Source organism: Echinococcus granulosus (assembly GCF_000524195.1).
Source record: "Echinococcus granulosus chromosome Unknown EG_S00235, whole genome shotgun sequence".
NCBI lineage: Eukaryota > Metazoa > Platyhelminthes > Cestoda > Cyclophyllidea > Taeniidae > Echinococcus > Echinococcus granulosus.
Genome location: NW_020170615.1, coordinates 26,787 through 38,968, shown reverse-complemented (window position 1 = coordinate 38,968; position 12,182 = coordinate 26,787). Strand labels below are relative to the sequence as shown.

General features: G+C 43.5%; 2 protein-coding genes across 2 annotated transcripts; one reads left to right on the top strand and one right to left on the bottom strand. All coding sequences in view use genetic code 11, as the record gives it.

Moving 5' to 3' along the window:
- Positions 1–6,808: 6,808 nt before the first annotated feature.
- Positions 6,809–9,777, top strand: EGR_10571 (WD repeat-containing protein; the record flags this gene model as incomplete). The annotated part of the gene is made up of 5 exons (XM_024499820.1): positions 6,809–6,931; positions 7,239–7,732; positions 7,791–7,856; positions 8,172–8,539; positions 9,056–9,777. The coding sequence occupies 5 exons, from the start codon at positions 6,809–6,811 to the stop codon at positions 9,775–9,777; spliced, it is 1,773 nt and encodes a 590-aa protein (XP_024345767.1).
- A 602-nt stretch (positions 9,778–10,379) lies between these two features.
- EGR_10570 (putative Xaa-Pro aminopeptidase 3) lies at positions 10,380–11,932 on the bottom strand (the record flags this gene model as incomplete). The annotated part of the gene is made up of 3 exons (XM_024499819.1): positions 10,380–10,694; positions 10,733–10,914; positions 10,954–11,932. The coding sequence occupies 3 exons, from the start codon at positions 11,930–11,932 to the stop codon at positions 10,380–10,382; spliced, it is 1,476 nt and encodes a 491-aa protein (XP_024345766.1).
- Positions 11,933–12,182: the final 250 nt, after the last annotated feature.

The window sequence follows — 12,182 nt, the reverse complement described above, 5'->3', positions numbered from 1 at the left end:
GACAAAAGTCTTTTATTCAAGTGGGGGTAAATCCACGCCTTTCTGATGCTCTTCAGTGGGAAAGTGATAATAAATGGCAAAACTAGTTGTAAGTGGACACAACTAGCCTATGATCGCTGTCGAAAGCTGAGGTAAATTAATGCTAATATTTCTGCAGGTGTTAGGATTTAACACACATTTTCAGCAGGTAGCAATCAAAATAATTGCTTCAAGGGTAACTGCTAATAAATTCTACATTCTCACCTAAAAAGCACTTGAACTCCTATGCTGTTTAAAAATTAAGTATGTATTACTTTTAAAAGCTAACTTTGAACTTCAGGCAGAAGCTGTATGCAGTTCTTGTGGATGAGTGGTTTTTCCAAAGCCGCAAAGTTCCACAAATAAAGAACGCAAAAGCGCCAGGCTTCCGAAGTGGGCTGCAATAGTTTCAAAATGTGACCTGCTATAACTACAGAGGTCAGCTGAAATGCAAGGCTCTTATCCCAACCTACAAACAAATGGAGGTTTATAATGCATTGGACGAAAAACACGGAAAGAGTAAGCCTCTGGCACGACTAATATAGATGGCAAAAAAGAACACGCTGGTGATGAAAGTTTAGCGGTTAGGACCCCGACTAGATGCGTAATGTGAGGTACTAGACAGGACGTCCAGCGCGTGCATGTGATGCAAGTACGGGTAGGATGGGCCCAGCGAGGGTGGAACATGTTTTACACGGGTGCACTGTGTGAGACGCAGGAAGAATTTTGGGTGAAGTTTAGCACGAAATACGGGAAGGGGAGGGGAGAATTAATCAACGCGACCTATTTTTAATCTATTGGTGCTGAATGCGCCTAGCGCTTTAGATGGACTGTTGTAGGGTGAACATGAAGGGGTCAAACAGTTCTAACTCCAACACTAAGGAAAAAGTAGGGAGGTCCAAATAGAAGGTCGAGTGTTGAGCAGGCGTACGCAGAGGCGTGAAAGTCAGTTGGCTCATGCGGTGTTTGGGATGGGACGCATATGGATATGTTGGACACTCCAGCGGACCGATCGCCGCGGGTGGCGATAGCACGAGCACACATGTGATTTGGCCTCATCTTTTCTCAAGGAAACCAATCACGACCCTCTAGACGAGGGATCGATCACCTATATCCGAACGACCAAGGGTACTCATATTGGCCGATGGCTCGACTTATTCAGCAGTCACTCGGAAAGCAATAACTCCAGACAGCCAGCCACTTATGGCTTTGCACGTCTTCTGTTGTTCTCATGTTCTGACATTGTTCTGACATTATTTCACCTTTGACCTCCTGTATGAGAATTAGGCGATAGTGGCCAACCTCACGAGAGGTAAAACCTAGATGTACACTTCACCGGGAAAACGGAGTGTGATACTAAACCTAAGATCGAAATGTGAATAGCCGGTATCCACTTTCACCATGAAGCAGGTTTTGATTAAGGCAGTGGGGAACATCCCAGTCCACTATACACCAGGGCTGACCAAGATATCACTATTCAGATGGTGGTTAAGGCGTTCACGAGTTCTTTTGTGGCAGAATAGTAGGGACTCGTCTTTGTGATCCCAACCAGTACAGATGTCTTAAATATCTGAATAAGGCATACATGAATTGCTACCCCTGGCCAGTGGTGAGTGTCGGTGGTCCTAGAAAGGGAGATACCCAAGACTTAACCACTGCTAGTGTTGGTACATCTTTAATGGGTGTTGCCCGTAGTCATCGAGTGTAGCGATCACACTGGTAACCATGAAGGTAAACCTATTGGAAAGAGGTAGAGAATCAGCATTGTTCAGATGAATGTGGTTAAGATTTGCCTTGGGCACGGAGAGTGTGCCAGAAGACTCACTCTACTCGTGTGGCCGAGAATGCATAACACTGTCCATTGTCGGATGTCGGCCTGAGTGTTTGGGTAAACAGATTACAGACGAAGTTGGGGTAGCAAGAACACTGAGGTGCGAAAGCGAATGGAAGTGCTGGAAAACACTACCACGAAGGTGTTCCTCTTTGTTGGTGTAAACGTCACCTGTGATTGGCATAACTCTGGAACAGAGAGATATCACAGCAATTGACTGCTGATGCAGTATGACCAGTTCGGAATCAATGTTGGGCAAGGGTTGAGGCTTCCTAATCAAGTGGTCCATTGCGGGACGATGCACGTTGCGTGCCTTCGACACATCGTAAGCTGTGAGATGGTATTCAAGTTTCCAGTTCGGCTCGAATGGCGATTTGATGCAGCGTTAAACGCATGTCAAGGATTTGTAACCCTCGAAAAGGCATCTGAAGTGCTTAGGTAGATAGGCTGCTAACAATTTCCTCCATGTTTTTGCCAGTTGAAGGTTTTGGGAAAAGTAAACTTGCAGGTAAATTTAAATGTTAGAAACTTGTAGTACGCCACCTATAGCTTTCTGCAAGTTCTGGCCAATGATACAGTGTAGAAGTCTGTCAATGAATTGGGTTTCACTGAGGTGGTTTTTCTGAAATCGGAAGCCATGGTTACTTTCTCAAAGACTTTTGAATGATGGGTGGAGTTACACAAGAGGTTTGTAAGTGATTAACCAAATTCCACACAGCAGAGTATCAAGAGGTGAAAGTCTAGTGAGGCTAAGAAGTCGGCAGAGTTGGTAGCAAGAAGTGGATCACGGATAAGCCATAGTGACGGGCATTTTCGCAGGTAAGTCACTAGTGCTGAGAGAACCAATAACTTGTCAGAAAAATTCAAAATGATTTTACTCCCGATTGACACTTGATGGCATTGGTTAAAAGCCTGTTTTGTTAAGGATATTCGAAAAGAGCCCCTGAATGATGCATATGTTTCAAGGCATTCTTATCGGCTGTCAAAATGCCATGTAGGTGAGAAAAGAAGATTAGTAACCCACAAACTGATTGCTTAATGAACCATTGAAATGTCTGCTTATCACTACGTAGTCCAAAAAACACAAACAAATTTATATGAGCCAAAAGGGGTCGTGGTGTTTACCTTGGAAATATCTTGCTAATCCATAGGATATCGGTGATAAGCTAGGATTAAGTCAATTCTGGAAAAGTCACGAGGATAGGGAACAGGATACCTGGCAAACATCATCACAGAAGCGAGTGATTCCGGGACTCGGCAATGTCTCCAATCTCTTGAATTCTTTTAGGTGCAGCATGGAGAGGTAAAGACCATAGGTTACTGGAAGGTCGAATAGTGTCCAAGTGCATCCATTATGAACTGGTGCTTGTGAGCATGATCTTGGAGCCTATCAAGCTCTTAGCCAGAGTAATCAATGAACACCTTCCACAAGGCTGCCATTATTTGCTGACGTGTGAGTGAGTATGCAATAGTTAAGTGGTCAGTGGAGAGTATCGTAGACACGAGGTGGTTCCGGTTCTGCGTATTTATGGTTTTTAATTGACCTTGGCCTTATAGTGAGTATTAAAGTGCTTGTAAGTGATATCAGCAGATCAGAAGGGATTGAGAGAGACCTCGATATTCCGGAAATATTAACGCCACTATTGTTTCCCTGGCTTACTAGTCTAAGAGGCTTGTGTTCTCACTGACTTATGCGATCACAGCAAGTCAATTTCTAAAATTTTTATACGATCTATAGGAGTTCAGAGCTATGTTATCGTTAAAGCAAGAGGAAATTGGGGATAGGATCACCTTTTTGGGACGAACAGGTTACGAGCTCTAGGTAATCATTAAACTAAGCTACTGATTACTCGATGATTGATAAATGCAACGACATTACAAGCACTGATAGGTATGGAAATCCTATCTTCCTCGTATTACCAGCTTTCAGCTCATCCAAATCGCAGATCAGGGCCACATAGTTGCCTACAGAAATCGCCTTGAAGTAGTCATTGGCCTCCATCCCCTGCCAGTTGAGAGCTAGCATGTAATGCTTGAGGGAGTCTTGGTGAAGTGTACTGCGGTGTTAAGCGAGACCCGACTCTACTATCTGGTGTTGAGGTGGGCAATCGGAGTCCTTCTCAGGCGCTGCGACGCATGGGCTCTATGAATGGAGGCATAAACGTAAATGACTCTACCCTCATAGCTATGACAAACTGTTGACCCTGCAACAGTGCAGATTTTTTGCCTGCTCAGGTCTCAAATACAGCTGAAAAAACTGATTGAAGCAGTTGAGAAGATGCAGCAGTTCCATCCTCTCATCCGCGCCTTACCCACCTTCCACAATTCATCACTACTAAATACTTGCAGAAGCAGGTACAACAGCAAATCGAGGCACCCATCAGCCCAAAATCAAGTTCCAGGTCTCCTCTCAAAAGTGTTACCCTAAAGTGTGCCTCCTACTCCTGGCTGTATTTACACTTATCACCACCATTTCAAAGACAAGGTTAGAAAATAGGCCTTCCCAAACTCTTTATTCAGCATTCACTAACAGCAAGGTGAACCAACCAGTCAACCGGTGATGGGAGCAACCCTTAAAAGCCATATTTCTAGCCGCCTTTTTTAAGTAAATGGTGGAACCGCCGATCTCTAGGCAACATGGGAGCTGGGGTTGCTTTTATTCTCACTTGTAAGTAAAAAAAACCTTAGAACCATTGTGAATACTCACCAGGCGGACAATAATAGTCATTCACACCTTGGGTAAACAGCCCTTTATCGTCAATCTTGGTCTGAAACGACAACTTCCTTTCATTTTCACAGCTGTCAATATTCGACGTCCTATTGCAGTTATTTATTTCCCCTCCCATTTTGGCTTCGCCATTGAATTGTACGCGCTGCTACCTGAAGATGGTGCTACCACGATCTCCAACAGTGGCAAAACTACTTTGTTCAAATCTACCCTATCCGCCACATTGGAACACAATGCAGTGCATTACGTTGTTACCACTGCCCCCTCTGTGTCAGCGAGATCAAAACATCTGCTTCTGAAGTAGGCAAACACGATTTCCGCCGATGAACCCAGCATGTGGAATGCTACAATGACAGAAGTCAGTGAGGAGGTGGGACACAGAATGACCCACACGCTGACAACTGTACTCAAACCAATACAGGCTGATAATGCATTAAGGAAGGGAAGTGTAAGGGTAAGCGTACAATGTAACAATGAATTTATACGCACCGCAAAGTTACGTCCTGGAATAAGTATCCAGGATAAGTGACCGAGACTGTCGTAAAATGATGTTTAGTTTGATTTTGAACTGTACCACACAGACGTTTCAGCACCCACGGCTTGTACTACTGGTCTGCAGCACGGTCTTCGGACCATACCAATAGTCTCCCAATTTTCTGTACGTTAGTAATTTATGCGTCGTCATACCACTTTAACTTATCACGGCTTCAGGGAAGACTCCGGGTATTGCAAAGTACCACAGGAAGCTTTAATGTCTGGGAAATAGGCGGGTAATCTACGCTTACTTTGTATAAGGCAAGATAGAAACCAAATAAATTCTGCGATCATACAAACTTTCTGGAAGATACCAAAATCTTCCCATCTCAAGTTTTCGAAATCTGATTTTGAAAAATTATAGGTAGTATACAGACACAAAATGAAGCATTTATTGAATACCATCATAACCCCGACTTTGAAAACAGCATCTTCCTGATTTGCTCAAGTCCACAATATGAAACGATGGCGGATACCATTTACGACAAATTAGCCAAATCGGGTGCAGCAATCCATTCAGTGATGAAAATACTGATGATTATGACTATGAATAGATGCACAAGAAGCCGTCTAATAACCTACATGCAATTGTAGTGCCAAAATAGTCTAAAAAGTAAACCTTACGGCTGCAGTATGTGAGATGTGTGCTTGTTTAAAATGTACCCCCTGGATGATAAGTTACCAGTTTACAAAAACCACGTGATGGAGAGGGCGCCTTTGACCCTTAAAGAGGAAATGAACTCCAATCCCCATTTAAGCATTGGCAACCTGTAAACAGCCATATTGCAGCTCAAATGAAAGACTTCATCCTCTACGCACCTCTCTCGTTCCAAGGGCATGAAACAGGACGTGGGAGGGGGGAACGCAGAGTCCTTTACTCAGAAGTAGCACCGGACGATGAGCGAAATCTGATGACTTTAAATTAACGCGGATGGACACAGTACGAAAGTGAGGTAGTAATGAAAAGCAAGGGAAAAACCCATCAAGAAAAAAATCCCAGGTGGCCTATTTGCATCATTGTTTTTTTTAAATTTGATAAACTTGTTTTTTTTTCATAAATGTCTCAAGGGTAATCCAATGAGAGATAAAAATTGTGTGATTTAAAAGTCAACTAGTCTTAAGTGAGGCGTCTCGGTTACATCGTTTTGACAGAGCTTGCCAACAAATTATATTGCTAGCGAATCCTATCAAACCTTAAGGGAATAATTACAGCAATTGTATTTAGAAGTGGTGCCACTATGATTTGGAATCACCATCATTATATGTTCCGTTCTCGAGGTTGATTTTGGTTCCTTCCAAAGTTATTATGACTACCGATGCAAAAATTAGTTACCGTTAATGAAAGAAAAAGTGTACCAAACTAAAAGTCACACAAAGGAGATCTACCCATTCCACTTATGCAATGTAGATATTTTCTCGACCGTTTAGATCAAGAATATTAAAAAGTAAGTTTTTAGATAGGATAAGGTTTTGCGGGTGTAGCCTACCAAACCAGGCACAAATAGCATTACTTAATAATATATACTTGCCTTGCCCTAGGAAATACCGATATATGGAAAGGTTTAAAACATGATTCGGACCAAAATCACTTCAACTCTACAGGTAAATGATTTCAAGGTCGCTGATCAGCACGGCGATCGTGTATTGGGGTGTGCTGCGGTTTGCATGGTCTGTTCAGCGGTTGCTTTTCGAAGGCGATGTCTGCGGCTTTTTCTGAAATAGGATCTTATCGTTTTGGGTTGCATACAGATTCCATCGAGCTCTCACCTTGTGGAGAGCAGGCGTTGGTTGGATCTTACGAACTCGATGAGGCAAGTCTGGTTTCGGGTATGTGTGCCAAATAAGTCGCGTATCAAGATTAGTTGGATAGACATGAATTTATTCAACTTATTTATTGGTATATTTTAAATGATTTGGGTTCTTGAACTGGGACCAACTTTACCAAGTTGACCGAATCTGTTGTCTTAGGCGCACGTTTCTGTATATCGATAATGCTGATTTTGTACAGTGTTTACTTCAATCAATAGTGTCACCGCTTTTTTGATACGCAGTGGGTATGAATTCATTTGGACTTAACAATGAATTAGAGTCACAGTGGTTGACGAATGAATAGGTTCACTTCTGTAGACAACTGGCAAACGCAACGGCCAACTTGTCAGGTTTGAGATAGATGAAAAGCATGTGGCAAAATCTTATGAGCTCAAAGTTCCTGGCGTCCTTGATTTATGTTGGATGTGTTCTGACTTGTGCCTTGCTGCAACAAGTTCTGGAGAACTTTACACTATTTCCTCCCAACCATCACAACCTCTCACAATCCGAAATATAATCTCTGTTTCACAGAAATTGCTTCTTTCAGCTGACTTTCATGGTACAAAGTATGCACAATTTAACATGCTTTGTCATATATTAAGAGCTGTTACTGCCGATGAAACAGGAAATATATATCTTGTTGACTCTCCGAAAGGAGCTGTCATCAGCACCTGTAAAGCCCATGAATTCGAATCTTGGTGTGTGAGATTTTCCAAGAATGACGACAATTTGGTGCTATCCGGCGGTGATGATTGCATATCTCGCGTTTGGGATCAACGTGTTGGCTTCACTAAATGCACATTCAGTAGGAGGTATGTTTACTTACGCCAGACTCTTAATGGGCATGCTTAATCTTGATACTCCTTTTAGACATGAGATGGGTGTATGCAGTCTCTCGAGTGTTCCAACGCATCGTCATTTAATTTCAACTGGTTGGTGAGTCGAAGCTTCCTAACTTACAGAACTGCTAGAATAAGCAACAGTTGCTGTGGCGTTTTAGGCTAGGGGCTTCTATCGCGTTTGAAACCACGTATATTATTTTTAATTTGAGGTGTCCTATGGCGCGGTCATAAAAGATTATTTCGTCCGCTTTAGCTGGTTGATTGGCTGTTACCAAATCTAATAGGGTGGTAGGGTTTTGGGTGAATCAGTCTCTGTACTTTCGCTTGAATATGATAGCATACCATGATGCGTGGCGGTTGTTACCTGATTTGAGAGCCGTAAATGGTGCTGCGAAAATTTTGCTTATAGCTTTGATGAAAAGCTAAGAATATGGGACCTTCGGAGCGTTGGTGGTGGTGGTAGTGCTGAAGTCGTTGTGTGTCACAGTGAGGGAGGCGGTGTGTGGCGCCACAAGTGGTCGCCGTGTGCGGGCAGGCTTCTAATGGCCTGCATGCACGCCGGCTTCGCCGTTGTGCGCGTGCCTGCAGGCCTTTCGGTGCCGTCACCTGATGGTCCGCTCGCTAAACCTACCTTCTACCAACCTTCCGCCAAATTGGCCTACGGCGTCGACTGGCACATCAATGCTTGGGCAGACGAGCAGCAACACTTTGAGGCGCTTCTCGCTACCTGTTCCTTCTACGATAATTGCGTATCCTTCGCCATCTGTACTGACTCTGGTGCCTAGCCTCTCTTTGCGAGTGTACATATGCATTTGATACTTTACAACTATTTATACAGTTTCGCCGAACTTCCAATTATTGTTTTCAGTTTGGTAAAGCAGCGATCTATTTGTTAATGGAGTAGGTCAATTATGAAAGCAATTGCTTTCGTTTGATCAACGTCGAAGGGTGACCTAGGGTTTTCTCTGTAAAACATCACCCGGCAGATCATTAAGTGGATAAAGGTTGCGTTACATTTGCTTGTGAGAATAACTAATAAGTGTACCTAACCGTGTGGTCTGAAAGTGATAATGAACCGACTTTAGAATCAACAATGATTTCAAATACCCGAAAGTCGAATCGACTCTCAGTTACCTTGACAAGCGCTCCACTTTGATTGGTTTAAAATCATGACCAATAAGGAGACAACGTAAAAGCTTACACAAAGTCGATGCCACATCGCCCCATAAACAGCCATGCGGCGAACAAACGAGTACTTTTCTGCCACAATTTGTATTATTATTTGGGTGACAGATGTCAGTGGCAAAATTATAACTACCGGATCTAGTGAGTGGGGCACCCTCTGCAAACTAAACACATCAGACTTTCATCCAGAGAGCATTGGGCGACGAAATCAGTTACTGTCGTTGTTTCCGGGTCTGCATAGCCTCTATACTTGGTATAGACCCACCCACAGACCATGCTGCTTCCCACAGACATGGGAGTCTGAGTTCATCGTTCATACACGGCGCATTGGTCGACGTCCACGGAGCGATCGTTGTTTGTATCGCATCCGTCGGAACAGCACGAATCCACCGACCATCGAGGCAGTTATGGTGATCGGGCAAACAGTACTCTCTAACAGCCTCTGTGAGGACTGGAGAGGACCGCACCTGAAGGTATGTCCCAAGGATGAGAGGGAGTGCCTCCACACACCCTACCTGGGTGAACCCAGATGCATCTCGGAGGATAACGGATTCCACTACGTTCCTAGTGCAGAAACATTGCAAAAGGAAATGTGGTTCACTGACGCGAGAATTCCCACCGGTGGTGTTAAACGCCATCTATATACGTTTTCAAGAAAGTACGAGGTCTGTCGACTGGAACGCTACCAAGTCCTTATCGGGCAGTATGTTGATTCGAAGAGCAACTGTCGCATGATGTTCCTTATGGATCAACTGTTTATACCGAGTCCGGGCACCTTTAACACCAACTTTGAGCAGGACATCTTGGATGGTATGTTTCGGTGCTTGTGAGCTTGACTCTTAATGATGTCTTTACAACTTATTTTGGTTGATTGTGGTAATAAATATGGTGGAAACGGATGTTAACGATTACCGGTGTTTGAATTAACAACTTCCGCTATAGTAAGTACCAAAATAGGAGTATTTAGCATGGCACGATTTCCCACCAGCCTAAGTGAAGAGCCTACGGTTAATCTGGCTAATTATCGTCGTATTGCGTTACCAAAGCCTGCAATAACAACAAACCTGACACCGTTACCAGAAGGGATTACAAGACAGGCCACCAGCCTTGTCCATTAGTCAATTTCTGACATGGTTCCAACTGCGTAGAATTTCAAATTTTATACTATTTATCTTAAGAACAACTGGAAGAAATTGAGACGGTTTAAACCAGTGTTTAGGATCATCTTCACTACGACGTGATGTACAAACCATAGACCAGTTATGATTGCAGTCGTTGGAACAGCGCCACCAGAGGCGTCTGGCGTCGCCAACTCGCCGATGCAAAACCCTATGACAGGAAGATAAGAATCGCATGTTAACCATAAAATAAGACCGCAAATATTTTTATACAACGTAGTATGTCACGACTGCTGAGAATTTAGGATTCTCATTCACAGAGCACTTCCTTGACCACTATGAGAACGAATGAGGGATTCGAGGTCAGAGGCCTTGAAGGGCATACAGTCATTAAGTTTTTCGGCTTTCCCATCAGTAGTAAAAACGTAGTCGTCTTCAAGCCGCAATCCCATGCCACGAAATTCCTTAGCCACGGCTACCTTGCCGCCTTCTGCCGGGAAGTAGATACCTGGTTCCAAAGGAAAAACCATTCCCGGCTCAAACCTTTGGCTGTATGAAATGCTGGACGTATCGTGAACGTCGAGACCAAGGTAGTGGCCAATATGGTGTGGGCAAATGTAAGAGCCTACCTAAATTTTGTCCATTAAACAAAGAAGAGTAGAAATACCGATATTGACTCGCTATCACTAGCAGTGAGTACCTTCTCCTCATTAAGATATTGGACTAACCGCTTGACCATTAGGTCGTAGAGCTTTTGGAGACTCGACTCCGGGTGGGCCGCCTTCTGGCAGTCGGTTTGCACCTGGATTAAAATGTCATGCAATAAGCGTTGGTGCTGCGAAAAATGACCTATTTTAAGGGATGTCCATCGTGGATATTTTAAATTACCGTTTATGGGCCAGGTTCTAGAGATATCCGCGGTGTAGCCTTCGACATCACATCCAACATCCATCAAGACCAGCTCACCATCCTCAACGCATTCAGAATTTTTTAAATAATGAATTATGTTAGCTCGGTTGCCACCAGCAACAACGGCTGGGTAACCAAGGCCACACCCCATCAATGTGGACTCAAATTCAAATCGTGCAGCTAATTCAGCCTCTCTTATACCCGGATACGCTGATGACAGAGTTTTCTTCAAAGCTATAGATGTCAATTCCACAGCTCGTTTCATCAAAAGCAATTCAGATTGGGATTTTATCAACCTTAATTCGTCAATCAAGGGATTCGGGTTTCGTAGATTCGACTGAACTAACCGACTCCCCGTAAACTTATCCGACACAACGGAGTATATAGTGCGGTTCACCGGTGCTTTCGCCTTCGATCTGACAACAAAAGGGGTGCTAAACCAGAAAAAGCAACCAGAATCAGAAAGATCGGACATCGCCATTTGAAGGTATTCGGGAAAAAACTTTAGCGGGATCGTACATTGAATTCCTGTGGTAAGTGCTGCAACATCAACACCCATAGTTGGGCCATCCCAAAGTCTGTCGTGGGAAGTCCGCTCTTCGATGAATAGGCGAGGGGTGAAATGCACAATGTCACTTGACTTTGTTGCGATCTCAAGAGAGAGAACTGCATCAGGTTCAGTAATTCCAGTGAGATATCGAAAGTATGAATCCTGCCGAAATTGGTATGGAACATGGATAGAGCTATACTGGATTTCAGCTGCAGGAATAATTACCAAGTGGTGAGACGCTGACCCCCGATCGGACGAGCAACTTTGAGCAATTTTCTCGGCAAGTTTCGATCGACGTGCCCCGTACTCATTCATAGAAATAGCGGAAGGAGATGAAAAAGACCGCGAGAATGACTTTAGAACTTTGAAACGGTGGGCCAAGGATAGAGCTTTCATCTGTGAAAGCATCAAAAGCAGGAGTAATTGTGGATGTCTGAAAGCAAAATTTTCAATAAATGACAGAATCGGAACGCCAGTGAATTGATTGTCCAACCACACATGAAACAAAACGTAGACACGTTTTACAGACACAAACAAGTCTGTAAAAATAAGATGACTTCATAGTTTTATAATCAGTCAGTTTCATTTGGAAAAGTGAATATGCAATAAGACAAACTGATCCTTTACACATAAACAGTGCAACCCGTGGGAAGATGTT